The 26905-nt window shown below is 38.7% G+C and overlaps 1 protein-coding gene across 1 annotated transcript in view; it reads left to right on the top strand.

Moving 5' to 3' along the window:
• Positions 1-26905, top strand: part of LOC101110537 (glycerophosphodiester phosphodiesterase domain-containing protein 4-like) — a 124623-nt gene that overhangs the window by 38360 nt on the left and 59358 nt on the right. Inside the window, exons 2-8 of the mRNA XM_042232619.1 lie at positions 3681-3774; positions 8827-8886; positions 13334-13432; positions 13503-13596; positions 14358-14432; positions 15239-15384; positions 15779-15861. Of these exons, the coding sequence (XP_042088553.1) occupies positions 3681-3774; positions 8827-8886; positions 13334-13432; positions 13503-13596; positions 14358-14432; positions 15239-15384; positions 15779-15861 (651 nt within the window). The remainder of the gene's footprint in view (positions 1-3680; positions 3775-8826; positions 8887-13333; positions 13433-13502; positions 13597-14357; positions 14433-15238; positions 15385-15778; positions 15862-26905) is intronic.

Raw genomic sequence — 26905 nt, 5'->3', positions numbered from 1 at the left:
ACAGATCACCTGACCTGCCTCTTGAGAAACTTGTATGCAGGTCAGGAAGCAACAGTTAGAACTGGACATGGAACAACAGAACTGGTTCCAAATAGGAAAAGAAGTATGTCAAGGCTGTATATTGTCACCCTGCTTATTTAACTTATATGCAGAGTACATCATGAGAAACGCTGGGCTGGAGGAAGCACAAGCTGGAATCAAGATTGCTGGGAGAAATATCAATAACCTCAGATATGCAGATGACACCACCCTTATGGCAGAAAGTGAAGAGGAACTAAAAGCCTCTTGATGAAAGTGAAAGAGGAGAGTGAAAAAGTTGGCTTAAAGCTCAACATTCAGAAAACGAAGATCATGGCAGCTGGTCCCATCAGTTCATATCAAATAGATGGGGAAACAGTGGAAACAGTGTCAGACTTTATTTTTTTGGGCTCCAAAATCATTGCAGATGGTGATTGCAGCCATGAAATTAAAAGACGCTTACTCCTTGGAAGGAAAGTTATGGCCAACCTAGATAACGTATTGAAAAGCAGAGACATTACTTTGCCAACAAAGGTCCATCTAGTCAAGGGTATGTTTTTTCCAGTGGTCATGTATGGATGTGAGAGTTGGACTGTGAAGAAGGCTGAGTGCTGAAGAATGATGCTTTTGAGCTGTAGTATTGGAAAAGACTCTTGAGAGTCCCTTGGACTGCAAGGAGATCCAGCCAGTCCATTCTGAAGGAGATCAGCCCTGGGATTTCTTTGGAAGGAATGATGCTAAAGCTGAAACTCCAGTACTTTGGCCACCTCATGCGAAGAGTTGATTCATTGGAAAAGACTCTGATGCTGGGAGGGATTGAGGGCAAGAGGAGAAGGGGACGACCGAGGATGAGATTGCTGGATGGCATCACTGACTCGATGGATGTGAGTCTGAGTGAACTCCGGGAGTTGGTGATGGACAGGGAGGCCTGGTGTGCTGCGATTCATGGGGTCTCAAAGAGTCAGACACGACTGAGCTACTGAACTGAACTGAAGTTTACCAAGTCTTGTTTTGTGGCCCAGCATGTGGTCAGTCATGGAGAATGTTCCATGTGTATTTGAGAAGAATTTGTGTTCTGCTGCTTCTGGATGGAAAGCTTTATAAATACCAGCTTCTCAGGTGGCACAGTGGTAAAGAATCTGCCTGCCAAAGCAAGAGACATAGGTTCAATCCCTGGGTGGCAAGATCCCCTGGAGTAGGAAATGGCAACTCACTCCAGTATTCTTGCCTGGAAAATTCCATGGACAGAGGAGCCTAGGGGATTACAGTCCATGGGCTCACAAAGACTTGAATACAACAACACACACTTTATAAATATCAAGTAAGTGTATCTGGTCTAATATGTTACATAAGGCTTGTGTTTGCTTATTGATCTTCTGTCTGAATGATCTGTCCATTGATAAAACTGGAGTGTTAACATCCTCCACAATTATTGTGCTACTATCGATCTGTCCATTTGTGGCCCTTAATATTTGTCTTATATATTGGGGTGCTCCTATGTTGGGTGTATATATAATTACAATTGTTATAAAAGCTTCGTCTTGGATTGATCCCTTGATCACTATGTAGTGTTCTTCTTTGTCCATTGTAACAGTCTTTATGTTAAAGTCTATTTTGCCTAATGTGAGTATTGCTACTCCAACTTTCTTTTGATTTCCATTTGCATGGAATATTTTTTCTATCCCCTCACTTTCAGTCTGAATGTGTTCCTAGATATGAAGTGGGTTTCTCGTAGACAGCATGTATATGGGTCTTTTATGTATCCATTCAGCTAGTGTATGCCTTTTGACTGGAGCATTTAATACATTTACATTTAAGTTAATTACTGATATGTATGCTTCTACTGCCATTTTCTTAATTGTTTTGGATTTGTTTTTCTAGGTCTTAATTTTCTTTCCTTCCTCTTTTGTTCTATTTTCTTATGGTTGATGACTAAGTTTATAGTGCTGTGTTTGGATTCCTTGTGTGTGTGTGTGTGTGTGTGTGTGTGTGTGTGTGTGTGTACACATGCACACATCTAATTAGTTTTGGGTTGTGCTGTTTCCGTGAGGTTTTGATACAGTAGTCTGTATATGTATAAGGTTGTATTAAGTTGCTGGTCTTTTTCTTGCCTAGAGAAATTCTGTTAACATTTGCTAGTCTAGTGGTGCTGAATTCTCTTAGCTTTTGCTTGACTATAAACTTTCGATTTCTCCGTCAATTCTGAATGAGAGCTTTGCTGTGTAGAGTATTCTTGTTTGTAGGTTCTTCCCTTTAATCACTTTGAATTTATTGTGCCACTCCCTTCTGGCCTGCAGAGTTTCTGCTGAGCAATCAACTGATAACATTCTGGGGATTCCGTTGCATGTAATTGGTCACTTTTGCCTCATTGCTTTTGATATTTTTTCTTTGTCTTTAATTTTTTGAATTTGATTACTATGTGTCTTGTCATGCTCATCCTTGTGTTTATATCCTGCCTGAATTTCTGCATTTCCTGAACTTTAGTGACTATTTCCTTTCTCATGTTAGGGAAGTTTTCAACTATTATCTCTTCAAATAATTTTTCAAGTCCTTTCTGTCTCTTCCTTCTAGGACCAGTATCATGTGAATGTTGGTGAATTTAATGTTATCTCAGAGGTTTCTTAGACTGTCTTCATTTCTTTTCATTATTTTTTCTACTGTTCTGCAACAGTGATTTCCACCACTGTGTCTTCCAGACCAAGTATCCATTCTTTTGCCTCACTTATTTTGCTACTGATCCTTTCTAGTGTATTTTTCATTTCAGCCATTGTTCATCTATGTGTGTGTGTTCTTTAGTTCTTCTTGGTCTTTATTAAACAGTTCTTACATCTTTTCAATCCTTGCCTCCATTCTTTTTCTGAATCCTGGATCATCTTCACTGTCAGTATTCTTAACTCTTTTTCTGAAAGCTTGCCTCTCTCCACTTCACTTAGTTGTTTTTCTGGAGTTTTATCTTGTTCTTCATCTGGGACATAATCCTCTGCTGTTTCAATTTTTTCTTGTTGTTTTGTGATTGTGGTTTCTATTCCAAAGGCTGCAGAATTGTAGTTTTTCTTGTTCCTGCTGTCTGCCCCTCTGGTGGGTGATGCTAAGAGGCTTGTGCAATTATAACTTTGCTTAAGAAATCAATTTATAAGCAGTTTTATCTCATAAACTACTTTAGACACACACACAAAAAAACAGAGATGTTGGAGTCCAGAGCTCTTACACAGACTATAGACATTAATAAGGTGGCTTGCTGTTATGTAAGAAAACATATATTTATATGGATAAAAAAATTTGCCAAAATGGAAAGTATTAGCTATGTGAAAGCAGTGAACTTACAGATGACTTTTCCTCTTTTGACATTCCAGAATTTCTATATTTTTTTTTTACTGAGTACAAAGCTTTTGAGTATTCTAAATAGTATTCTAATTCTAATAGTAATCTAAATAGCTTTTAAAAGCCATACAATTCACGCAGAACCCCATTAGAGTACATAATTGTCTATAGAACAAACTTAAAACTTCTCAAATAAATATCCCCAAAGGGTATCTATTCCCAAATTGCTTTTCTTCTTAGCCCCTGTTTTCTTATGTCTCATCTAGTCCAGTCTTATCCCTTATCCTTGACACAGATGCTACTAATTTATGTATTTTAGGAATTGAAACATATTTTTGCAGGGTTGTTTTCCTAGGTTCAAGAATTTGGTTCTTTTGGTCCCTTGTCTTGCTGAGTGTCCTTGGGATCCTGGCTGCCTACACAACAATGCTGGTGGTGAGTAATGTTTCCCATTTCTCCCACCCCTTTCTCGAGTAGCCTCATGAGGTGCTCTTGTCTGTGGTATGGTTCCCAATTGGTGCTGGGAGCCCTCAGATCACTCTTAGCAGAGTTTGGGTTTATATCAGCCCCTTGAATGTTAGGGAGGAGGGATAGATTGTGGGGGGAAAGGCTTGTGCTATTAGAAGGTATGTCTTTCTACTTTGACCCTTTGAAAAGGAGGCAGGACATACTTTTTCTCTTCCTCTGTTTCGTGGCTTATTTTCTGGTTCACTCAGTATTGTCGTCTTAGATGCTAACACCTTCACATGGCAGTACTTTTACACATTTAACTATTCATTTCATAGCGCATCTCCTGAGAATCAATCTTTCTGGGCCTTACAAATTATCTAGTGTGTTACACCTGTTATACTGTGCAGTGCCAGTCCGCTAGTCCAGGTGCAAAGTACATTTATTTTAGCAAGTGTCTTTACACAGTAGAGACCCTGCCTGTTTCCTGACATAGTAGTATATGTAGTCTGATAAATTCCCACCAGACATAGTAGTGTCATGTAGTATGAGAAACTGAGGCCAACCAGTAGCGGAATCTGTAGAACTGGAACATTTATGGGAGACTAATGTTTAGGTTACTGGAGTTTTTCGGTACCCACTTACACGTAGGACATATATATCTTTCTCTGATTTCATAATTTCTTGTCCCCACTGATTTCTTGTCTGATACTAAAAATACCCAACTCCCAAAGCAGTTGACATTTGCATTAACTTTTCTTTCAGCAAAATATATTGACTATTGTATGAGCCATAAGTACTGAGGTTACAGAGATCAAAGACGTGCAGTTTTTGTATTTATTCAGGGCACTTCAAAGACAGAGGTATGAGAAATAAAGTTACAATAGTCCTTAATTCAATGAGTTTAGAATCTAGTAGGGAAGTAAGTCCTAGACAAAAAATAACCAATGCAGACAGAGCATTATAATTGTCATTAGAAGGCCTAAATAAAGTTCAGCATGGGTTCTGAGAAGGAAGAGGTAACTTTCAGTCAAGAGGATTAAGTGAAACTTCTTGGAGGAGGTGGCAGAAAGGATGGTGGCCTTGAAAGGATGTTGGATTTAGACATGTGTTTATGGGAGTGCAGAAGAAAGTCCAGACCATGGCAACATCATGACAAAGTCAGTAAGACAGAGATATATGGAGTTTGAGTAGATAAGAGGGAAGAATCAGTACTGTTAGCATGTAGGGGATAGTGAAGAAAAATGGGGAATATGGTTAAAACAATAGACTTGTGATACATTTTGTAAGGCCTAAAGAGTAGGCTAAGATACTTGATATAAATCAGATTCTATAGGATTATCATTTTGAAAGGCATTGTGTGAAGGGTGTCTGTAGACAGAAATTAGTTAGAAATTTTCTATTTAATGAGAAAAATGCAGATGAATGATGTATTTGGGACAAGAATCTGGCCACCGACTTATACTACTCTCATACATGATCAAAATAAAACTAAGATGGACTTCCATTTTCCAATAAGCCATAAGTTTTTTAATAGGCTTCTCCTCTACCCTCCCTGTTTTTGGATACACTGGCAACAACGGAGGAGACCTAGATTCTGTTTCTGCTTAAAGTTATTTTGTAACCTTGACCAAGTCACATAACTCTTCTAAGCCTCAATTTCTTGGTTCAAATGAGAATTATCATAATATTTACTGATATTCTATAGGGCTTCAGTTCAGTTCAGTCTCTCAGTCGTGTCCGACTCTTTGCGACCCCATGAATCACAGCACACCAGGCCTCCCTGTCCATCACCAACTCCTGGAGTTCACTCAACTCACATCCATTGAGTCGGTGATGCCATCAAGCCATCTCATCCTCTGTCGTCCCCTTCTCCTCCTGCCCTCAATCCCTCCCAGCATCAGAGTCTTTTCCAATGAATCAACTCTTCGCATGAGGTGGCCAAAGTACTGGAGTTTCAGCTTCAGCATCATTCCTTCCAAAAGAAATCCCAGGGCTGATCTCCTTCAGAATGGACTGGTTGGATCTCCTTGCAGTCCAAGGGACTCTCAAGAGTCTTCTCCAACACTACAGTTCAAACGCATCAATTCTTCAGTGCTCAGCTTTCTTCACAGTCCAACTCTCACATTCATACCTGACCACTGAAAAAAACATAGCCTGAGTAGACGGACCTTTGTTGGCAAAGTAATGTCTCTGCCTTTCAATATGCTATCTAGGTTGGCCATAACTTTCCTTCCAAGGAGTAAGCGTCTTTTAATTTCATGGCTGCAATCACCATCTGCAATGATTTTGGAGCCCCCCCAAAATAAAGTCTGACACTGTTTCCACTGTTTCCCCATCTATTTGATATGAAGTAATGGGACCAGATGCCATGATCTTCATTTTCTGAATGTTGAGCTTTAAGCCAACTTTTTCACTCTCCTCTTTCACTTTCATCAAGAGGCTCTTTAGGTCGTCTTCACTTTCTGCCATAAGGGTGGTGTCATCTGCATATCTGAGGTTATTTATATTTCTCCCAGCAGTCTTGATTCCAGCTTGTGTTTCTTCCAGCCCAGCGTTTCTCATGATGTACTCTGCATATAAGTTAAATAAGCAGGGTGACAATATACAACCTTGACGTACTCCTTTTCCTATTTGGAACCAGTCTGTTGTTCCATGTCCAGTTCTAACTGTTGCTTCCTGACCTGCGTACAGGTTTCTCAAGAGGCAGGTCAGGTGGTCTGGTATTCCCATCTCTTTCAGAATTTTCCAGTTTATTGTGATCCACACAGTCAAAGGCTTTGGTATAGTCAATAAAGCAGAAATAGATGTTTTTCTGGAACTCTCTTGCTTTTTCGATGATCCAGCAGATGTTGGCAATTTGATCTCTGGTTCCTCTGCCTTTTCTAAAACCAGCTTCAACATCAGGAAGTTCACGGTTCACGTATTGCTGAAGCCTGGCTTGGAGAATTTTGAGCATTACTTTACTAGCATGTCAGATGAGTGCAATTGGGCAGTAGTTTGAGCATTCTTTGGCATTACCTTTCTTTGGGATTGGAATGAAAATTGACCTTTTCCAGTCCTGTGGCCACTGCTGAGTTTTCCAAATTTGCTGGCATGTTGAGTGCAGCACTTTCACAGCATCATCTTTCAGGATTTGAAATAGCTCAACTGGAATTCCATCACCTTCACTAGCTTTGATCGTGTGATGCTTTCTAAGGTCCACTTGACTTCACATTCCAGGATGTCTGGCTATAGGTGAGTGATCACACCATCGTGATTATCTGGGTTGGGAAGATCTTTTTTATACAGTTCTTCTGTGTATTCTTGCCACCTCTTCTTAATATCTTCTGCCTCTGTTAGATCCATTACATTTCTGTCCTTTATCGAGCCCATCTTTGCATGAAATGTTCCCTTGTTATCTCTAATTTTCTTGAAGAGATCTCTAGTCTTTCCCATTGTGTTCTTTTCCTCTATTTCTTTGCACTGATTGCTGAGGAAGGCTTTCTTATCTCTTCTTGCTATTCTTTGAAAGTCTGCTTTCAGATGCTTATAGCTTTCCTTTTCTCCTTTGCTTTTCACTTCTCTTCTTTTCACAGCTATTTGTAAGGTCTCCCCAGACAGCCATTTTGCTTTTTTGCATTTCTTTTCCATGGGGATGGTCTTGATCCCTGTCTCCTGTACAATGTCACGAACCTCCATCCATAGTTCTTCAGGCACCCTATGTATCAGATCTAGTCCCTTAAATCTATTTCTCACTTCCACTGTATAATCATAAGGGGTTTGATTTAGGTCATACCTGAATGGTCTAGTGGTTTTCCCTACTTTCTTCAATTTAAGTCTGAATTTGGCAATAAGGAGTTCATGATCTGAGCCACAGTCAGCTCCCGGTCTTGTTTTTGCTGACTGTATAGAGCTTCTCCATCTTTGGCTGCAAAGAATATAATCAATCTGATTTCGGTGTTGACCATCTTGTGAAACTGTTTATAGGGTTTGGTAATGTACAAATAAATGGCCTGGTGACTCAGTCAGTAAAGAATCAGCCTGCAATGCAGAAGACCCAAATTTGATCCGTGGGTTAGAAACATCCCCTAGAGAACGAAATGGCAACCCACTTCAGTATTCTTGCTTAGAACATCCCATGAATAGAGGAGACTGGTGGCTATAGTCCATGGGGTCACAAGAGTTGTGCACAACTTAACAACTAAACCACCACCAAAGTACAAATAGAATCATATCCATAAAATTATTTTGATAAAAAGGTGATTTCCTTATGCATTCAAACTCTCCTTAATAACCTAGGAATCTGAAGACCAGTTTTCAGTCTGTGACTTGGTGATTACATAGATTCAAACCTAATTAAGGTTTATTGACTAATACCAATGTTAACAGCAGTGGTTAACAGTTGTAACAATGGCACTGGTTCCTCAAAGAAGAGCTTTGTAAAAAAAAAAAAAAACTATTTATTTGGCTGTCTTTCGGTCTTGGTTGCATAGTTCAAGGTCTTTCATTAATGTTGTGGTGTATTGGTTAAGTGCTTCTCTGCATGTGGTATCTTAGTTCCCCAGCCAGAGATCAAACCCTTGCATCACAAGGTAGATTCTTGACCACTGAACCACCAATAAAATCCCAAAAAAGAGCTTTTAAATGACCTTTGGAAGGGCTGGCCCATGACCTCTGTTCTCTCACTAGTGTCTCTACCTAATACCAGGAATAAGTTCCATCACACAGAAAGGAAAATTGGTAGAAACTCAGGAAGGATATCAGTGTACTGATTGTTACAAAATCCCAGAGAAGATAATAAATTCTCTCTGGATTGCTGGTGAAAGTTACAGCTAGGAAGTAACACATGAACTGTGTTTGATGGGTCCATGGCATGGGGAGGGAGAGCTTTTTAGACAGAGGAACAGCATGGCAAACTCTTAGATGATGAAAAGGGCAGGTGTAGCAAAGAGTGAATGTAATGCCAGACTGTGAAAGGAATTTTGAGTTCAGTTTTGGGTAGCATCTTGGTTTTTTCTCTTTCATTGTTTTTTGTTATTGTGTTTTTTCTTTTTTCAGGTATTTGGATTTTTGTTGTGTTGGGAAAAAAATGAACTATACCTGCACTGGTATCATAAGGTAGGACATCTGAATCTTCATAGGAGATCTGAAACAAGGGCTGGCACTAAGTATTAAATACAGAGCCTCCCTTTCTTTGTCTCCCTTAGAAACAAGAGACCTGCTTACACAGTCTCAACTGAAATCATTCAGTTTCTAACATGTGGAACTGGCTTACTGACCAAGCTGAACCCAAACTTTATTTTTTCTCACTACTCCATGTTAAACTCATTCTGTGATTCTGTTCTTCCCATTCCCATAAAATCCTGTGCAAACTCCATTGTTTTCCCAGTCCTTTATAGTCACAGAACTTTCTTATTTCAGTCATTAAGAATTTTAGTTTACTGTAGTAGACCAAGCTTTCCTGATGGCTCAGCGGTAAAGAATTCTGCAATGCAGGAGACACAGGAGATGCAAGTTCAATTTCTAGGTCAAGAAGATCCCCTGGAGGAGGGCATGGCAACCCACTCCAGTATTCTTGCCTGAAGAATACTGGTGGACTGCAGTCCATCGGGTCGCAAAGAGTCAGACCTTGTTGTAACCTAAATGGGAAGGAAATCCAAAAAGTGGGGATATTTGTATACATACAGCTGATTCCCTTTGCTGTACAATAGAAACTAACACAATCTTGTAAAGCAACTATATTCTAATAAAATTTTTAAAAATAAACAATGTATGGCAAAACCAATACAGTATTGTAAAGTAAAATAAAGTAAAAATAGAAATAAAAATAAAATAAAATGTAAAAAAATAAAATAAAACTAATCATATTCTAATTTTAGTGTACATACTTAAAAGCAATGTACTTATTTATTTTACCATTTTATTGAGATATAATCAACATGTATTTCTCTAATATAATGTTCATATTTCAGTCATAAGGAAACAAAAATAATATAATTTTTTAGCAAAAATTTAATTTAAAAAATAAATAAAAATTTACTGTCAGTAACAAAGAATCCATATCTGGTCTGAGGAAGCAGGTATCACTGACCCAACATCTGAAGACATGCGGCTCATTTCTAACATGCAGCTCATTTCCTTCCTCATTTTGTTCTGCCATGGGCTTGAGCATCTCTAGCACAGCCCCTTGCTATTTATAGGCTTATGGCTTTGATACCATTCCTTGTATTTCCTAAAATCCAGGAACATGTCAAACTCTGAGTGGTCCCCTTAAATTTCCTTTTACTCAAAAGGGAAGGATGAACTGAAAATGCAAATTTAAGAGTTAGAATGAATGGAAATTGAAATCACAAGATCATACAGGGAAACAGGAAATTGAAGAGTGAACATATAGGCCTTACTGAGATCCTATGGGTTTTGGAGTTGGGACACCATGAGCAGTTAGTCACTACCAAGAGAATCTATCGGTTAAACCATTCTAATTACTATTCCAGGCTTGTGTGTATTACAGAAACCATGCTTATGTTGTCTCTGTCAGTGAGTGCTGCTACTTGGCATCTGCCTAGCAGAATCTCATCATTGCCTTTGAACTCAGGAAGCCAGTTTCAATGGCAGCACTTCTCACCTTTATCCAGGCATAAAGGATGGCCACTACAGTGCTTTTCAAGGATGCTGACACTTTCCTTACCAATGTGTTTCTCAGTGTCCTCTGAGACCTCCCATAGAGCATGATATAAAGTGGCTTAGCTCATCATAGGTGATATTAACAGCATTCCAGTAACCTTTTCTCAATAAGTCATTAGATTCTTTCTTCCATATTACACTAAGAAATTGCTGGTGTCCCAATTTTATAAAGTATGGGCTACTATTGAGCTGAAATTCCAATACTTTGGCCACCTGATGCGAAGAGCTGACTCATTTGAAAAGACCCTGATGCTGGGTAAGATTGAGGGCAGGAGGAGAAGGGGGCGACAGAGGATGAGATGGTTGGATGGCATCACTGACTCAATGGACATGAGTTTGGGCAAACTCTGGAAGTTGGTGATGGACAGGGAGGCCTGGTGTGCCGCAGTTCATGGGGTTGCAAAGAGTCGGACATGACTGAGTGACTGAACTGAACTGAACTATTGAGCCAAGGTTTCAGATACACAAACAGAACCACTCTGAGATGCATAATACCTAAATGTTAATACACTGAATTTAGAATCTCTGGTAAGTGCACATGTATCAGTAAATTCAGCCTGGTTTAATATCACTATTTTCTCCTTGTCTAGCATCCTTAATATTACATTGTTTTTTCCTTGGCAAGCATCCTCAGAATCAATTCTGACACATATTCTACAGGATTTTTGTTAATAAATCTAACAAAGCCATTATCTCTTCAGGTATTCTGTGATCTAATTCCAGTTACGAATGCATAGCCAATGAGAAGTGGTGGAGCTGGTTATTAGAGGAGTTGGAATACCCTTGGAAGATGACTAATTTGTGTGGACCTTTAAACCCTTGGCCTTTAAGTCTCCCTGGCAAGGGAGTTTCTTTAGGGCTTGGAATTTCAGTGTGAAAAGAGTAAACCTGGAAGGAAAGGGTTAGCAATCAGGCCTATAGTGTATCCCCTTCTACTTAAGTGTGCTCAGAGAACAATGAATGACCTCAATTAAAACTCTTTATTTAAAAAAATCTATATATAACTAATAACCCAACCTCCTAATAAACATACTAAAGATATTTATTAGCCAAAAGATAATGGAGAGTCCTTATCTATGGAAATTTCTAGGAGGATCTAAATTGGTATATCTAGGTTGCTACAATAAGTAAACTTACCTGGAATTTATAGATTTGTAAGGTGGGAAGCATGGCTGGCTGAAGTTGTGCAGTTAACAAAATATATTTTTTAAAAAATGATGCACCATAACCCAAAAGATTCCTTCTGTGGAGAAATGTTTCCACATACTTTGCTTAAAACACACCTCACAGGTTGAGTCCCAGACCAGAATATATCGTAATGTAGGAAAGACCTTTTTATGAATAGCTATTTTTGACAGACCTCCAAGGGAAACTGTTTTATCTGTACCTTATAATTGCCTTAAATCATTAGTAAAGCTTGGTGTGGAATAAAATCACAGAATTGCAAGAGATTCAGGTGAGTCTCATTCATCTATTAAAGTTTGTATTGTGATGCATTTGGTTTGCTAATAAGTTATGTAAGATTTTAATATCTACATAGACCTATGTATAGAAGCGTTTGGAATGTCATTTTTGTTTCCTATAATGTCCTTGTTGAGTGTGAATATCAGTGTTTTTGTTGGCTTCAAAAAACAAGTTCGAGAAAATTCCCTCTTTATTCTTTGGAAGAGTTTTTTAAAGTTGAAATATTTCTTCCTTAAATGTTTGAAAAATTAACCCTGAGGGCAGCAAGGCCTGGAGTTTCTTTTATGAGGTTTAATTACAGAATCAGTTACTCTCATAGGTAAAGAATTATGGAGGAGTGGAAACCAAGTCCTGTCTAGAGGGCTACATACATATAGAAAACTATCTATGTGAAGGGAGGCAGTTAAAGTTATGTATTCTTGGTCTCGATGTTCATTTCTTATGACCAAATATAGTTTTCAGGCCAGCAGGGTTTTTTCATCTGTTAACCAAATATTTATAGAAAGTTTATTATGTGTCAGACATTCTAAAGACAATAAATATATAATCATGAACATTATCCCTGATTTCATGAAGCTTATAGTCTATTTGGGGAAAGCATACATTGAACAAAATACTGTTTACCTGAGATTGTATTGAGTCATATTTTTAAAAAGAGAATATTTGTAATGGCTACTGTTGAAACTAAATGAGACATGCTAAGCAATGTTGAGGGCCAAGCTGACATGGAGATAATAAATCAGTAAAGGAATTCGACCACATAGCTGTGTAGGTTTGTTTGTTTTCCAACCATGGTGCACAAAAAAGACTTCACAGCAAAGGTGGATTATTAGATCCATGGACTATTAAAGAATGGTTAGATTAAAAAAGATGAGGAAATGAGGTCCCTGAAACTGTGAGTACATACATGGCAATCCACTCCAGTATTCTTGGCTGGAGAATCCCATGGACAGAGGAGACTGGCAGGCTACAGTTCATAGGGTTGCAAAGAGTCGGATATGACTGAAGTGACTTATCACACACTCATGCATATTTCCCAAGGACAGTTCTGATCCAAGATTAGTGTCTAAAAGTCAAAGTGAAAGTTGCTCAGTTGTGTCCAACTCTTTGTGACCCCATGGACTATATAGTCCATGGAATTCTCCAGGCCAAAATACTGGAATGGGTAGCCTTTTCCCTTCTCCAGAGGATCTTCCAAACCCACGGATAGAACCAAGGTGTCCTGCATTAAGGGAAGATTCTTTACCAGCTGAGCCACAAGGGAAACCCAAGAAAAATGGGTAGTCTATCCCTTCTCCAGTGGATCTTCCCAACCCAGGAATCAAACTGGGGTCTCCTTCACTGCGGGCAGATTATTTAACAACTGAGCTATCAGGGAAGGCCCAAAGAAGTCAAGATATTCTTTTTATTTCCCTAGATCATGGTTCTGATAGTGATTCTGTTTTGCTCGTTTTTGATGTGGATTTTATTAACTTTTTGGAGAGATAGATGGCTCACCATTGGGCTGTCACTGCAGGTAAGCACCATCCTTAGTAGTAGCCCTGTCTGTCCAGATGTGTTCAGCCTGACTTTTGGCTTTCTCTCAGGTCTTTGCTCCCTACATACACCTGAGCAGCATATCTGCAATGGTTTTGCTTTCCTGGCCTGTGGCCTTCTACTTGATCCATTTGGAAGGAGAAGGTATGTCCTAAGGGTGGAACTTTCCCTGATTCTTCCAGCTCTGACTTTAGCTAATGTACTTCACTCAGCCAAACAAGGTTGGTAGATAGCCAGCACTGTAGCTTTTTGAAATTCATTTAGCTTGTTACTCAGGCATGCTTCTGGTCAAACTCATAACCCTACATGGCCTGTCATAGCATTTCTCTGATCAGACAGGCCCTCTTCTAAAAAGGGATTCTCCTTCTAGAAAAATAAGAATTTTCTCTCTATTGTTACACATTGACTGTCTGGGAATAGGTTGAAGTAGTTGTGGGGAGGGTAGAGGGAATTTTAATTTTATTTGACCAGTGATGGTACAAGTCAGAGTTCTTTTAGTTTGTATTCAAATATTACTATTTTCAACTCTAGAACCAAGTACAGATATCCCCTGGACACATCTTAGTACTTCAAAACAGTCCCCAGTGAAATATCATGGAAACAAACAAGAGTCAAGAGCTGTATATGAAACTATTTTGAGAATGGAGTTCTCTCTCAGCACACTTACTGAGAAACCAGGAGGACCTTCTTCTATGTCTTTTTTTTCACTGCTGGTTAAATAGGGAGTGCTTGCTTCCTGACTTGTGCAAGGATGCAGGAAAGAGAAAAACTCGATTGGTAGTGTTGTCATTGAGTGTACACGTGTGTATGTGCATGTGACCAGTGTGTTTTAGGAAATGTTTCTGGGGGCAAGGACTCACAGGGCACAAAAATGACTCTCTTGTTTTTCATTTCCTGAATTTTAGCTAGAATGAGAAGAAACCAGAATACTAGTGAAAGAAGAAGAAACAAGTGGTGTAATATGCTCACAAAGTTGAGAGGTTAGAGCTGGCAGATCTAGATTTGAAAGCAACATAGGTGGTAATTTTAAAATGTACAAATGGGTAAAATCCTCCAAGATCTAAAATAGTATGTGTTGGGGAGTGGCCAGTGATAACAGGTATTATGGTCAGGCTGTGTGTGTGTGTGTGTGTGTGTGTGTATGTGTTTGTGTGTATATTTAAGAGATGAATGAGGAGAAAGAGAGAAGTGTCTACTATTTACTGAGAACCTATGATGAGTCAACACTGTCATATTAATTACATGAGACAGATGTTAGTAGCAAAATAATTCCATTTTTCAGAATGAGAAAAGTAAAGATCCGAAGAGGTTAAACAACATGTCTAAGTCATAAAATTAGAAAATAGTAGTCTCGCTTTGAACTTGGATTTCTTTTAGCTAGTATCCCTTCTACTATCCCTCACTGCCTTCAGTACAGGGGCATTTTAGGCTGATCCTTAAGGGCTTGAGGACTTTCTCAGAACCAACCAAACTACTCCTCCTTCTGAGAAGTTATTCCTTAACATTCCCTCTCCTTCTACCTCCTGAACAACTCATTCCCTTGTAAATTTGCAATTGCAATAGTTTTGACTTAATAACACTTTTTATTTGAATAGTTCTTTACTTTCAAGTCACTGAAAGAATATGGGGATATGACAGAAATTGAGAGTAAATCAATGAGTCCACAGATTCAATGAACCCATGCACTCGGTATTTACGGACTGTTGTTTTGGGGATAGTTATTTGCTTGGGATGGTTCTGCATTCCTCTTTTCTTTTTTGTCACTTTCTCCTTCCAACTTTTTCAGTTCTGCAAGTGGTTGTTGGATTGCCCTTCCTTCTTATCCTTTTATGTCTGTATGTGGTGCCATTTGGGACTTACTCTCCCTGTGTTCAGGAGAAGGATAAATTAGCACCCAAGCCGGACTTCTTTGGTCATAGAGGTGCACCCATGGTAGGTCTGAGCATGACGGATGTGGGTAAGTACAGATGTGCATGAGTGCGGATGAGACAATGGCACATCAGATCCAGGAGCCCCTGGAGAAGTAAAGAGCTGGCTTGAGATGACAGGAATAAGGAGTTAAGTGTAGAAGTTGGACTTGAACCCAGGTCACCTAATTCTCAGTCTTTTTTCTCTTTATTGTGCCCAGTGACATTGCCTCAGATGAGCCAAATCCCCAAGTCAGGTTCAATAGAGTAGAATGTAGGCAGATTCTTTACAGAAAGAGCCAAGGGAACGAAACTCTGCTTCCTAAAGTCTTTTCATTTCTGGGACCCTCCCTACCCTACAAGGGATGTTGGCAGTAAAGACTGTGAGATTAAAGGCCTGATGTCCTTTTCTTACACAGCTGGGACCTGAGAATACCATAATGTCCTTTGAGAAAGCTGTTGAACAAGGGGCCCATGGACTGGAGAGTGACGTGCAAATAAGGTAGGAAAGAAGGGGCCAGGGTGAGAGGAGAAAAGACCAATGCCATGGACGACTCCAGCCTGGCCCAGGCTGTAGAGAGGGCAAGCCTGTGGGAGTTTCTCCCATGTCCACATGGGACATCTGCACATGACACACATACGTGAACCACTTCTCCTTTACAAATCACATATCTGCAACCCCTACATTCTCAATCACAGGCTCATAAACCACTCTGTGTAGTCTCCACACATAGCTCAAATTTGTACCCCCTACAAACATGCTTATAACTCGTTCCCATGCCCTACCTTAGCAATCTATTTAATTAACATTCCCTGAGTACCTACTATGGTCCTACTATATCCTCCTTTTGAGTGCTGGGGAGAGGCAGATGAGTGAAATATAGTCCTGCCTAAGAGCTGTTCCCAGCCAGTGAAGGAGATAGGGCATGTTTACAAATAAATACAGTACAGGACCATGTGTGGTGAGGGCTGTCCAAAAAAGAATAAGGCAATGCAGTGGAACCTCAGTGGAGGAGGGTGAGTCCCCCTCCTACTCTGTGGAAAATGATCTTTGTGCTCAGAACTGTGTTTGTGTTACACCTTGAAGGAAAAATAGTATTTTCCCAAGCAGAGATGGGGAATCTGGGTAGAGGCAATAGCTTAGCCAAAGGCATCCCAGTGAGAAATAACAAGTTTGTGGATCAGTACATGATAAAGCCAGGATTAGGACTAGACTTCTTTATCCCAGACTAGGGTTCTTTTTTTTGTTTGTTTGTTTTGTTTTGTTTTGTTTTTTGAATGCTGTTTTTTTTTTTAATTTTAAAATCTTTAATTCTTACATGCGTTCCGAAACATGAACCCCCCTCCCACTTCTCTCCCCATAACATCTCTCTGGGCCATCCCCATGCACCAGCCCCAAGCATGCTGTATCCTGCATCAGACATAGACTGACGATTCGATTCTTACATGATAGTATACATGTTAGAATGCCATTCTCCCAAATCATCCCACCCTCTCCCTCTCCCTCAGAGTCCAAAAGTCTGTTATACACATCTGTGTCTTTTTTGTTGTCTTGCATACAGGGTCGTCATTGCCATCTTTCTAAATTCCGTATATATGTGTTAGTATACTGTATTGGTGTTTTTCTTTCTGGCTTACTTCACTCTGTATAATCGGCTCCAGTTTCATCCATCTCATCAGAACTGATTCAAATGAATTCTTTTTAACAGCTGAGTAATACTCCATTGTGTATATGTACCACAGCTTGCTTATCCATTCATCTGCTGATGGACATCTAGGTTGTTTCCATGTCCTGGCTATTATAAACAGTGCTGCGATGAACATTGGGGTACATGTGTCTCTTTCAATTCTGGTTTCCTCGGTGTGTATGCCCAATAGTGGGATTGCTGGGTTATAAGGCAGTTCTGTTTGCAATTTTTTAAGGAATCTCCACACTGTTCTCCATAGTGGCTGTACTAGTTTGCATTCCCACCAACAGTGTAGGAGGGTTCCCTTTTCTCCACACCCTCTCCAGCATTTATTGCTTGCAGATTTTTGGATCGCAGCCATTCTGACTGGTGTGAAGTGGTACCTCATTGTGGTTTTGATTTACATTTCTCTAATAATGAGTGATGTTGAGCATCTTTTCATGTTTGTTAGCCATCCGTATGTGTTCTTTGGAGAAATGTCTATTTAGTTCTTTGGCCCATTTTTTGATTGGGTCGTTTATTTTTCTGGAATTGAGCTGCATAAGTTGCTTGTATATTTTTGAGATTAGTTGTTTGTCAGTTGCTTCATTTGCTATTATTTTCTCCCATTCAGAAGGCTGTCTTTTCACCTTGCTTATATTTTCCTTTGTTGTGCAGAAGCTTTTAATTTTAATTAGATCCCATTTGTTTATTTTTGCTTTTATTTCCAGAATTCTGGGAGGTGGATCATAGAGGATCCTGCTGTGATTTATGTCTGAGAGTGTTTTGCCTATGTTCTCCTCTAGGAGTTTTATAGTTTCTGGTCTTACATTTAGATCTTTAATCCATTTTGAGTTTATTTTTGTGTATGGTGTTAGAAAGTGATCTAGTTTCATTCTTTTACAAGTGGTTAACCAGTTTTCCCAGCACCACTTGTTAAAGAGATTGTCTTTACTCCATTGTATATTCTTGCCTCCTTTGTCAAAGATAAGGTGTCCATATGTGTGTGGATTTATCTCTGGGCTTTCTATTTTGTTCCATTGATCTATATGTCTGTCTTTGTGCCAGTACCATACTGTCTTGATGACTGTGGCTTTGTAGTAGAGCCTGAAGTCAGGCAAGTTGATTCCTCCAGTTCCATTCTTCTTCCTCAAGATTGCTTTGGCTATTCGAGGTTTTTTGTATTTCCATACAAATCTTGAAATTATTTGTTCTAGTTCTGTGAAAAATGTGGCTGGTAGCTTGATAGGGATTGCATTGAATTTGTAAATTGCTTTGGGTAGTATACTCATTTTCACTATATTGATTCTTCCGATCCATGAACATGGTATATTTCTCCATCTATTAGTGTCCTCTTTGATTTCTTTCATCAGTGTTTTATAGTTTTCTATATATAGGTCTTTAGTTTCTTTAGGTAGATATATTCCTAAGTATTTTATTCTTTTCATTGCAATGGTGAATGGAATTGTCAGACTAGGGTTCTTGACATTATCTGACAGTGGTGTTAATCAGCTGTTTCATGCAGGATATTTTAAGCAGAATTGAAACGATGTTCTTTCAGAGCTTCTGGGTTCATTGTGCAAGTGCCTAGAGGTCATGGCCTAATGTGGTCATGATGCTGAGCCAATGAGCTCCTGGCACATTTTCTTTCTCTCTTATCTTACTTATGACTTCACCTTCAGTGTAAATGACCCTTCCAACCCTTCAGTTTCTCTGTGTCTTGATGTCTTCATTTCCCATTACCACCTCCTCCACATACCTCCACCATACACATTGATGATCATAATCTAGGTTTTATCACTAATAAATACTGCTTATCAGCCATAGTCTAGCCAGAACAGGAATAACACAGCAGTAACTACAACAGGAAAATGTAATATCAAGAATTACTAAGTAGTAAAATGGGGAAAGACTCTGATGCTGGGAGGGATTGGGGGCAGGAGGAGAAGGGGACGACAGAGGATGAGATGGCTGGATGGCATCACTGACTCGGTGGACTTGAGTCTGAGTGAACTCTGGGAGTTGGTGATGGACAGGGAGGCCTGGCATGCTGCGATTCATGGGGTTGCAAAGAGTCGGACACGACTGAGCAACTGAACTGAACTGGTCTATTGTATCATTTAAAGTTTATGTTTCCTTGTTAATTTTCTGTTTAGTTGATCTATCCATAGGTGTGAGTGGGGTATTAAAGTCTCCCACTACCATATTAACCATTTTTAAATGTATGCTTTAGTTGTAACATATATTATTTATCTGGAATTGAGCTGCAGGAGCTGCTTATATATTTTTGAGATTAATTCTTTGTCAGTTGCTTTGTTTGAAATTTAGAAAGATGGTAATGATGACCTTATATGCAAGACAGCAAAAGAGACACAGATGTAAAGAACAGCCTTTTGAACTCTGTGGGAGGAGGCTAGGGTGGGATGATTTGAGAGAATAACATTGAAACGTATATATTATCATATGTGAAACAGATCGCCAGTCCAGGTTCGATGCATGGGACAAGGTGCTCAGGGCTGGTGCACTAGGATGACCCTGAGGGGTGGGATGGAGAGGGAGGTGAGTGGGGGGTTCAGGATGGGGAACACATGTACACCCATGGCCGAGTCATGTCAGTGTATGGCAAAAACCACTACAATGTTGTAAAGTAATTAACCTCCAATTAAAATAAGTTAATTAATTTAAAAAAATTTTTAACTTAAATAAAAATAAATAAAACATATATTATTTATAATACTGCCTAAACTTCAACTGTTTATCTCCAAAACTGTTTTTATCTTGTAAAACTGAAAGTCTGTACCCATTAAATAATACTTCCCAATGCCTCCTCCTCCTCAGCCCCAGACCCTGGCAATCCCATTCTGCTTTCTTCCTGTATGATTTTGTAGTCTACAAATGTAGACTATTTCATGTAAGTGGAATCATACAGTATTTTTCGTACATTACTGGCTTATATCACTTAACATCTTGAAAGTTCATTCCCGTTGTAGCATGTTGCAGGATTTCCATCCTAAAAAGGATGAATGATATTCCTCTGTATGTATATACTACATTTGGTGTCTCCATTCGTCAGTTGATGGACACTTGTTGCTTCCAATTTTAGCTATAGTGAATAATGTAGTCATGAACATGGGTACATACATACCTCATTGAGAGACTGCTTTCAGTCTTTTGAGTGTATACCTAGAAGTGAGATGGATGGTAATTCTATTGTTCATTTTTTGAGGAATTGCCATTACTCTTTTCCAAAGTGGCTGTACCATCTTGAGTTCCCACCAACAGTGTACAAGGGTTCCAGTTTCTCCACATTCTCACCAATAACAAACAAACCTTGTTGGTTTCTGCTTTTTGGATAGGAGATAGCTTAATCTTTGTGAGATGGCATCTCATTATAATTTCGATTTGCATTTCCCCAGTGATTGGTAATGTTGAGCTTCTTTTCATATAATTATTAGCCAGTCAAGTCTTCTTTAGACAGATTTGTAGTCAAGTCCTCTGCCCATTTTTGAATCAGGTTATTTGTTTTTTTGTTGCTGAGTTTTAGGAGTTCTCTTTATATTCTGGACATTAATCCCTTGTCACAAATATGATTTGCAAATATTTTCTTGTAGCTTATGGGTTGCCTTTTTAGGTTGTCAGTAGTATATTTTGATGTATAAATTTTTGATTCTCATGAAACCAATTTCTTTGATTTTTTGTTTGTTTTCGCCTCTACCTTTGTCATCATAGAAAAAAAAATCATTGCCAAATCCAATGTCATGATTTTCCCCTATATTTTCATCTATGTCTTTGTATATGGTATTAATTTAAGTAAAGGCCTAGTTTCATTCTTTCATGTGAATGTCCAGTTTTCCCAGAACAATTTGTGGAAAAGATGTCTTTTCCCTGTTGAATGGCCCTAGCACTCTTGTCAAAAATCATTTGACCATATATGTGAGGCTTTGTTTCCAGCCTCTTTATTAGTTTGTCTGTCTTTATGCCAGTACCACACTATTTTGATTACTGTTGCTTCATAGTAAGCTTTATTTTTTTTTTATTTATTTTTTTTTTAATTTTAAAATCTTTAATTCTTACATGCATTCCCAAACATGAACCCCCTCCCACCTCCCTCCCCACAACATCCCTCTGGGTCATCCCCATGCACCAGCCCCAAGCATGCTGCATCCTGCGTCAGACATAGACTGGCGATTCAATTCACATGATAGTATACATGTTAGAATGTCATTCTCCCAAATCATCCCACCCTCTCCCTCTCCCTCTGAGTCCAAAAGTCCGTTATACACATCTGTGTCTCTTTCCCTGTCTTGCATACAGGGTCGTCATTGCCATCTTCCTAAATTCCATATATATGTGTTAGTATACTGTATTGGTGTTTTTCTTTCTGGCTTACTTCACTCTGTATAATCGGCTCCAGTTTCATCCATCTCATCAGAACTGATTCAAATGAATTCTTTTTAACAGCTGAGTAATACTCCATTGTGTATATGTACCACAGCTTGCTTATCCATTCATCTGCTGATGGACATCTAGGTTGTTTCCATGTCCTGGCTATTATAAACAGTGCTGCGATGAACATTGGGGTACATGTGTCTCTTTCAATTCTGGTTTCCTCGGTGTGTATGCCCAGAAGTGGGATTGCTGGGTCATAAGGTAGTTCTATTTCCAATTTTTTAAGGAATCTCCACACTGTTCTCCATAGTGGCTGTACTAGTTTGCATTCCCACCAACAGTGTAGGAGGGTTCCCTTTTCTCCACACCCTCCAGCATTTATTGCTTGCAGATTTTTGGATCGCAGCCATTCTGACTGGTGTGAAGTGGTACCTCATTGTGGTTTTGATTTGCATTTCTCTAATAATGAGTGATGTTGAGCATCTTTTCATGTGTTTGTTAGCCATCCATATGTCTTCTTTGGAGAAATGTCTATTTAGTTCTTTGGCCCATTTTTTGATTGGGTCGTTTATTTTCTGGAGTTGAGCTGCATAAGTTGCTTGTATATTTTTGAGATTAGTTGTTTGTCAGTTGCTTCATTTGCTATTATTTTCTCCCATTCAGAAGGCTGTCTTTTCACCTTGCTTATATTTTCCTTTGTTGTGCAGAAGCTTTTAATTTTAATTAGATCCCATTTGTTTATTTTTGCTTTTATTTCCAGAATTCTGGGAGGTGGATCATAGAGGATCCTGCTGTGATTTATGTCTGAGAGTGTTTTGCCTATGTTCTCCTCTAGGAGTTTTATAGTTTCTGATCTTACATTAAGATCTTTAATCCATTTTGAGTTTATTTTTGTGTGCGGTGTTAGAAAGTGATCTAGTTTCATTCTTTTACAAGTTGTTGACCAGTTTTCCCAGCACCACTTGTTAAAGAGATTGTCTTTACTCCATTGTATATTCTTGCCTCCTTTGTCAAAGATAAGGTGTCCATATGTGTGTGGATTTATCTCTGGGCTTTCTATTTTGTTCCATTGATCTATATGTCTGTCTTTGTGCCAGTACCATACTATCTTGATGACTGTGGCTTTGTAGTAGAGCCTGAAGTCAGGCAAGTTGATTCCTCCCGTTCCATTCTTCTTTCTCAAGATTGCTTTGGCTATTCGAGGTTTTTGTATTTCCATACAAATCTTGAAATTATTTGTTCTAGTTCTGTGAAAAATGTGCCTGGTAGCTTGATAGGGATTGCATTGAATTTGTAAATTGCTTTGGGTAGTATACTCATTTTCACTATATTGATTCTTCCAATCCATGAACATGGTATATTTCTCCATCTATTAGTGTCCTCTTTGATTTCTTTCATCAGTGTTTTATAGTTTTCTATATATAGGTCTTTAGTTTCTTTAGGTAGATATATTCCTAAGTATTTTATTCTTTTCGTTGCAATGGTGAATGGAATTGTTTCCTTAATTTCTTTTCTACTTTCTCATTATTCGTGTATAGGAATGCAAGGGATTTCTGTGTGTTGATTTTATATCCTGCAACTTTACTATATTCATCGATTAGCTCTAGTAATTTTCTGGTGGAGTCTTTAGGGTTTTCCATGTAGAGGATCATGTCATCTGCAAACAGTGAGAGTTTTACTTCTTCTTTTCCTATTTGGATTCCTTTTATTTCTTTTTCTGCTCTGATTGCTGTGGCCAAAACTTCCAGAACTATGTTGAATAGTAGCGGTGAAAGTGGACACCCTTGTCTTGTTCCTGACTTTAGGGAAATGCTTTCAATTTTTCACCATTGAGGATAATGTTTGCTGTGGGTTTGTCATAGATAGCTTTTATTATGTTGAGATATGTTCCTTCTATTCCTGCTTTCTGGAGAGTTTTTATCATAAAAGGATGTTGAATTTTGTCAAAGGCCTTCTCTGCATCTATTGAGATAATCATATGGTTTTTATTTTTCAATTTGTTAATGTGGTGAATTACATTGATTGATTTGCGGATATTGAAGAATCCTTGCATCCCTGGGATAAAGCCCACTTGGTCATGGTGTATGATCTTTTTGATGTGTTGTTGGATTCTGATTGCTAGAATTTTGTTGAGGATTTTTGCATCTATGTTCATCAGAGATATTGGCCTGTAGTTTTCTTTTTTGTGACATCTTTGTCAGGTTTTGGTATTAGGGTGATGGTGGCCTCATAGAATGAGTTTGGAAGTTTACCTTCCTCTGCAATTTTCTGGAAGAGTTTGAGTAGGATAGGTGTTAGCTCTTCTCGAAATTTTGGTAGAATTCAGCTGTGAAGCCATCTGGACCTGGGCTTTTGTTTGCTGGAAGATTTCTGATTACAGTATCAATTTCCGTGCTTGTGATGGGTCTGTTAAGATTTTCTATTTCTTCCTGGTTCAGTTTTGGAAAATTGTACTTTCTAAGAATTTGTCCATTTCTTCCACGTTGTCCATTTTATTGGCATACAACTGCTGATAGTAGTCTCTTATGATCCTTTGTATTTCTGTGTTGTCTGTTGTGATCTCTCCATTTTCATTTCTAATTTTATTGATTTGATTTTTCTCTCTTTGCTTCTTGATGAGTCTGGCTAATGGTTTGTCAATTTTATTTATCCTTTCAAAGAACCAGCTTTTGGCTTTGTTGATTTTTGCTATGGTCTCTTTTGTTTCTTTTGCATTTATTTCTGCCCTAATTTTTAAGATTTCTTTCCTTCTACTCACTCTGGGGTTCTCCAACTCTTCCTTTTCTAGTTGCTTTAGTTGTAGAGTTAGGTTATTTATTTGACTTTTTCTTGTTTCTTGAGGTATGCCTGTATTGCTATGAACTTTCCTCTTAGCACTGCTTTTATAGTGTCCCACAGGTTTTGGGTTGTTCATAGTAAGTTTTAAAATCAGGAAGTGTGAGTCCTCTACTTTTGTTCTTTTAAGATTCTTCTGACTGCTTGGGATTCCTTGTGATTCCTTATGAATTTTAGGTTGAATTTTTCTATTTCTTAATAGAAATGTTATTGAGATTTTGTCAATAGATTGCACTGAATCTGTAAGATTGCTTTGGATGGTAATGACGTCATACAATGTGAAGTCTTCCAGTCTATAAACATGAGATTATTTCCATTTATATGTGTCTTCTAACCTTCATTTCAGTAATGTTTTCTAGACTTCACTATATACATCTTTCACCTCCGTTTAATTCTTATGTACTTTATTCTTTTACTAAATGGATGCTAATGTAGTTGCTTTTCTAATTTCTTTTTCTGATTGTTCAAATCTTAGTATGTAGAAATGCAACTGACTTTTGTGTGTTGACTTAGATTCCTGCTGCTTCACTGAATTCATTCATTGGTTTTCTTTTATGTGTAATCTTAGAATTTTCTGTACATAAGATCATATCATCTAAAAACAGAAGTGATTTTATTTATTCCTTTTCAGTCTGTATGCATTTTATTTCCCTATGTTACCTAGTTGCTATGGCTAGAATTTCCAGGACTGTTATGAACAGGGGTCCTCAAAGCAGACATCCTTGCCTATTCCTAACCTTAGAGGAAAAGTTTTCAGTCTTACCACTGAGTACAGTGTTCACTCTGGATTTTTCATATATGTCTTTATATTGGGGTAGTTTCCTTTTTTTTTTCTTTTTAAAAATATTTATTTACTTGGCTGTATCTGAAATAGATGGGAATACTATACTACCTGACCTGCCTCTTGAGAAACCTGTATGCAGGTCAGGAAGCAACAGTTCGAACTGGACATGGAACAACAGACTTGTTCCAAATAGGAAAAGGAGTACGTCAAGGCTATATATTATCACCCTGCTTGTTTAACTTATATGCAGAGTACATCATGAGAAACACTGGGCTAGAGGAAGCACAAGCTGGAATCAAGTTTGCCGGGAGAAATATCAATAACCTCAGATATGAGATGACACCACCCTTATGGCAGAAAGTGAAGAAGAACTAAAGAGCCTGTTGATGAAAGTAAAATAGGAGAGTGGGAAAAGTTGGCTTGAAGCTCAACATTCAGAAAACTAAGATCATGACATCCGGTCCCATCACTTCATGGCAAATAGATGGGGAAACAGTGGAAACAGTGGCTGATTTTTTATTTTTCTGGGCTCCAAAATCACTGCGAATGGTGATTGCAGCCATGAAATTAAAAGATGCTTGCTCCTTGGAAGGAAAGTTATGACCAACCTAGATAGCGTATTAAAAAGCATAGACATTATTTTGCCAACAAAGGTCCATCTAGTCAAGGCTATGGTTTTTCAGTATTCACGTATGGATGTGAGAGTTGGACTATAAAGAAAGCTGAGTGCAGAAGAATTGATGCCTTTGAACTGTGGTGTTGGAGAAGACTCTTGAGAGTTCCTTGGACTGCAAGGAGATCCAACCAGTCCATCCTAAAGGAGATCAGTCCTGGGTGTTCATTGGTAGGACTGATGCCAAAGCTGAAACTCCAATACTTTGGCCACCTGATGCGAAGAGCTGACTTATTTGAAAAGACCCTGATGCTGGGAAAGATTGAGGGCAGGAGGAGAAGGGGACGACAGAGGATGAGATGGTTGGATGGCATCACCGACTCAATGGACCTGAGTTTGAGTGAACTCCGGGAGTTGGTGATGGACAAGGAGGCCTGGAGTGCTGCAGTTCATGGGGTCACAAAGAGTCTGACATGACTGAGCGACTGAACTGAACCAGGTCTTAGTTGTGGCATGCAGTATCTTTGATCTTCATTGCAGCATGCAATATCCCCAGTTACCACATCCCAGATACTTTGTTGCAGCATGTGAACTCCCATTCACAGCATGCAGGATCTAGCTCCTGAACCCAGGATCAAAATCCAGCCCCCTGCATTGAGAACACGGAGTCCCAGCCACCAGACCACCAGTGAAGTCCCAGGAGTGGTTTCCTTCTATTTCTAGTCTGTTTAGTGTTTTTTATCATTAAATAGTATAGAATTTTGTCATATGCTTTTTCTGCATCAATTGTGATGGTCATTTTTCCCCTTTATTCTATCAATGTAGTATATGATGTTGATGGATTTTGATATGTTGAACTATTCTTGCGTGTCAGAATAAATTCCACTTGGTCATGGTCTATATTCCTGTTATTATACTGCTAAATTCTATTTGCTTGTATTTTGTTGAGGAGTTTTGCATCACTGTTCCTAAGGGATATTGATCTGTAATTTCCTTTTTTGAAGTGCTTGTCTAGCTTTGGTGTCTGGGTTACCTTATTAGACTCCTCACTTTTCTGCAGTCTTTTTTTATTCTCTTCCTCAGACTCAATAACCCATATTGTCCTATTTGCAAGGTCAGTGATTCTTTCTTCTGCCTGATTTAGTTTGCCTTTGAATCCTTCTAATCAATTTTTTTATTCACTTTTTCATTTTAGCTCCAAAATTTCTTTCTGCTTTCTTTTTAGGTTTTCTGAATCTCTTTATTAATATGCCCATTT

This window comes from Ovis aries, chromosome 15 (genome assembly GCF_016772045.2).
Source record: "Ovis aries strain OAR_USU_Benz2616 breed Rambouillet chromosome 15, ARS-UI_Ramb_v3.0, whole genome shotgun sequence".
In the NCBI taxonomy this organism is placed as follows: Eukaryota; Metazoa; Chordata; class Mammalia; order Artiodactyla; family Bovidae; genus Ovis; species Ovis aries.
Note: the sequence above shows the minus strand (reverse complement) of the source record. Positions and strands in the feature narration are given on the sequence as shown.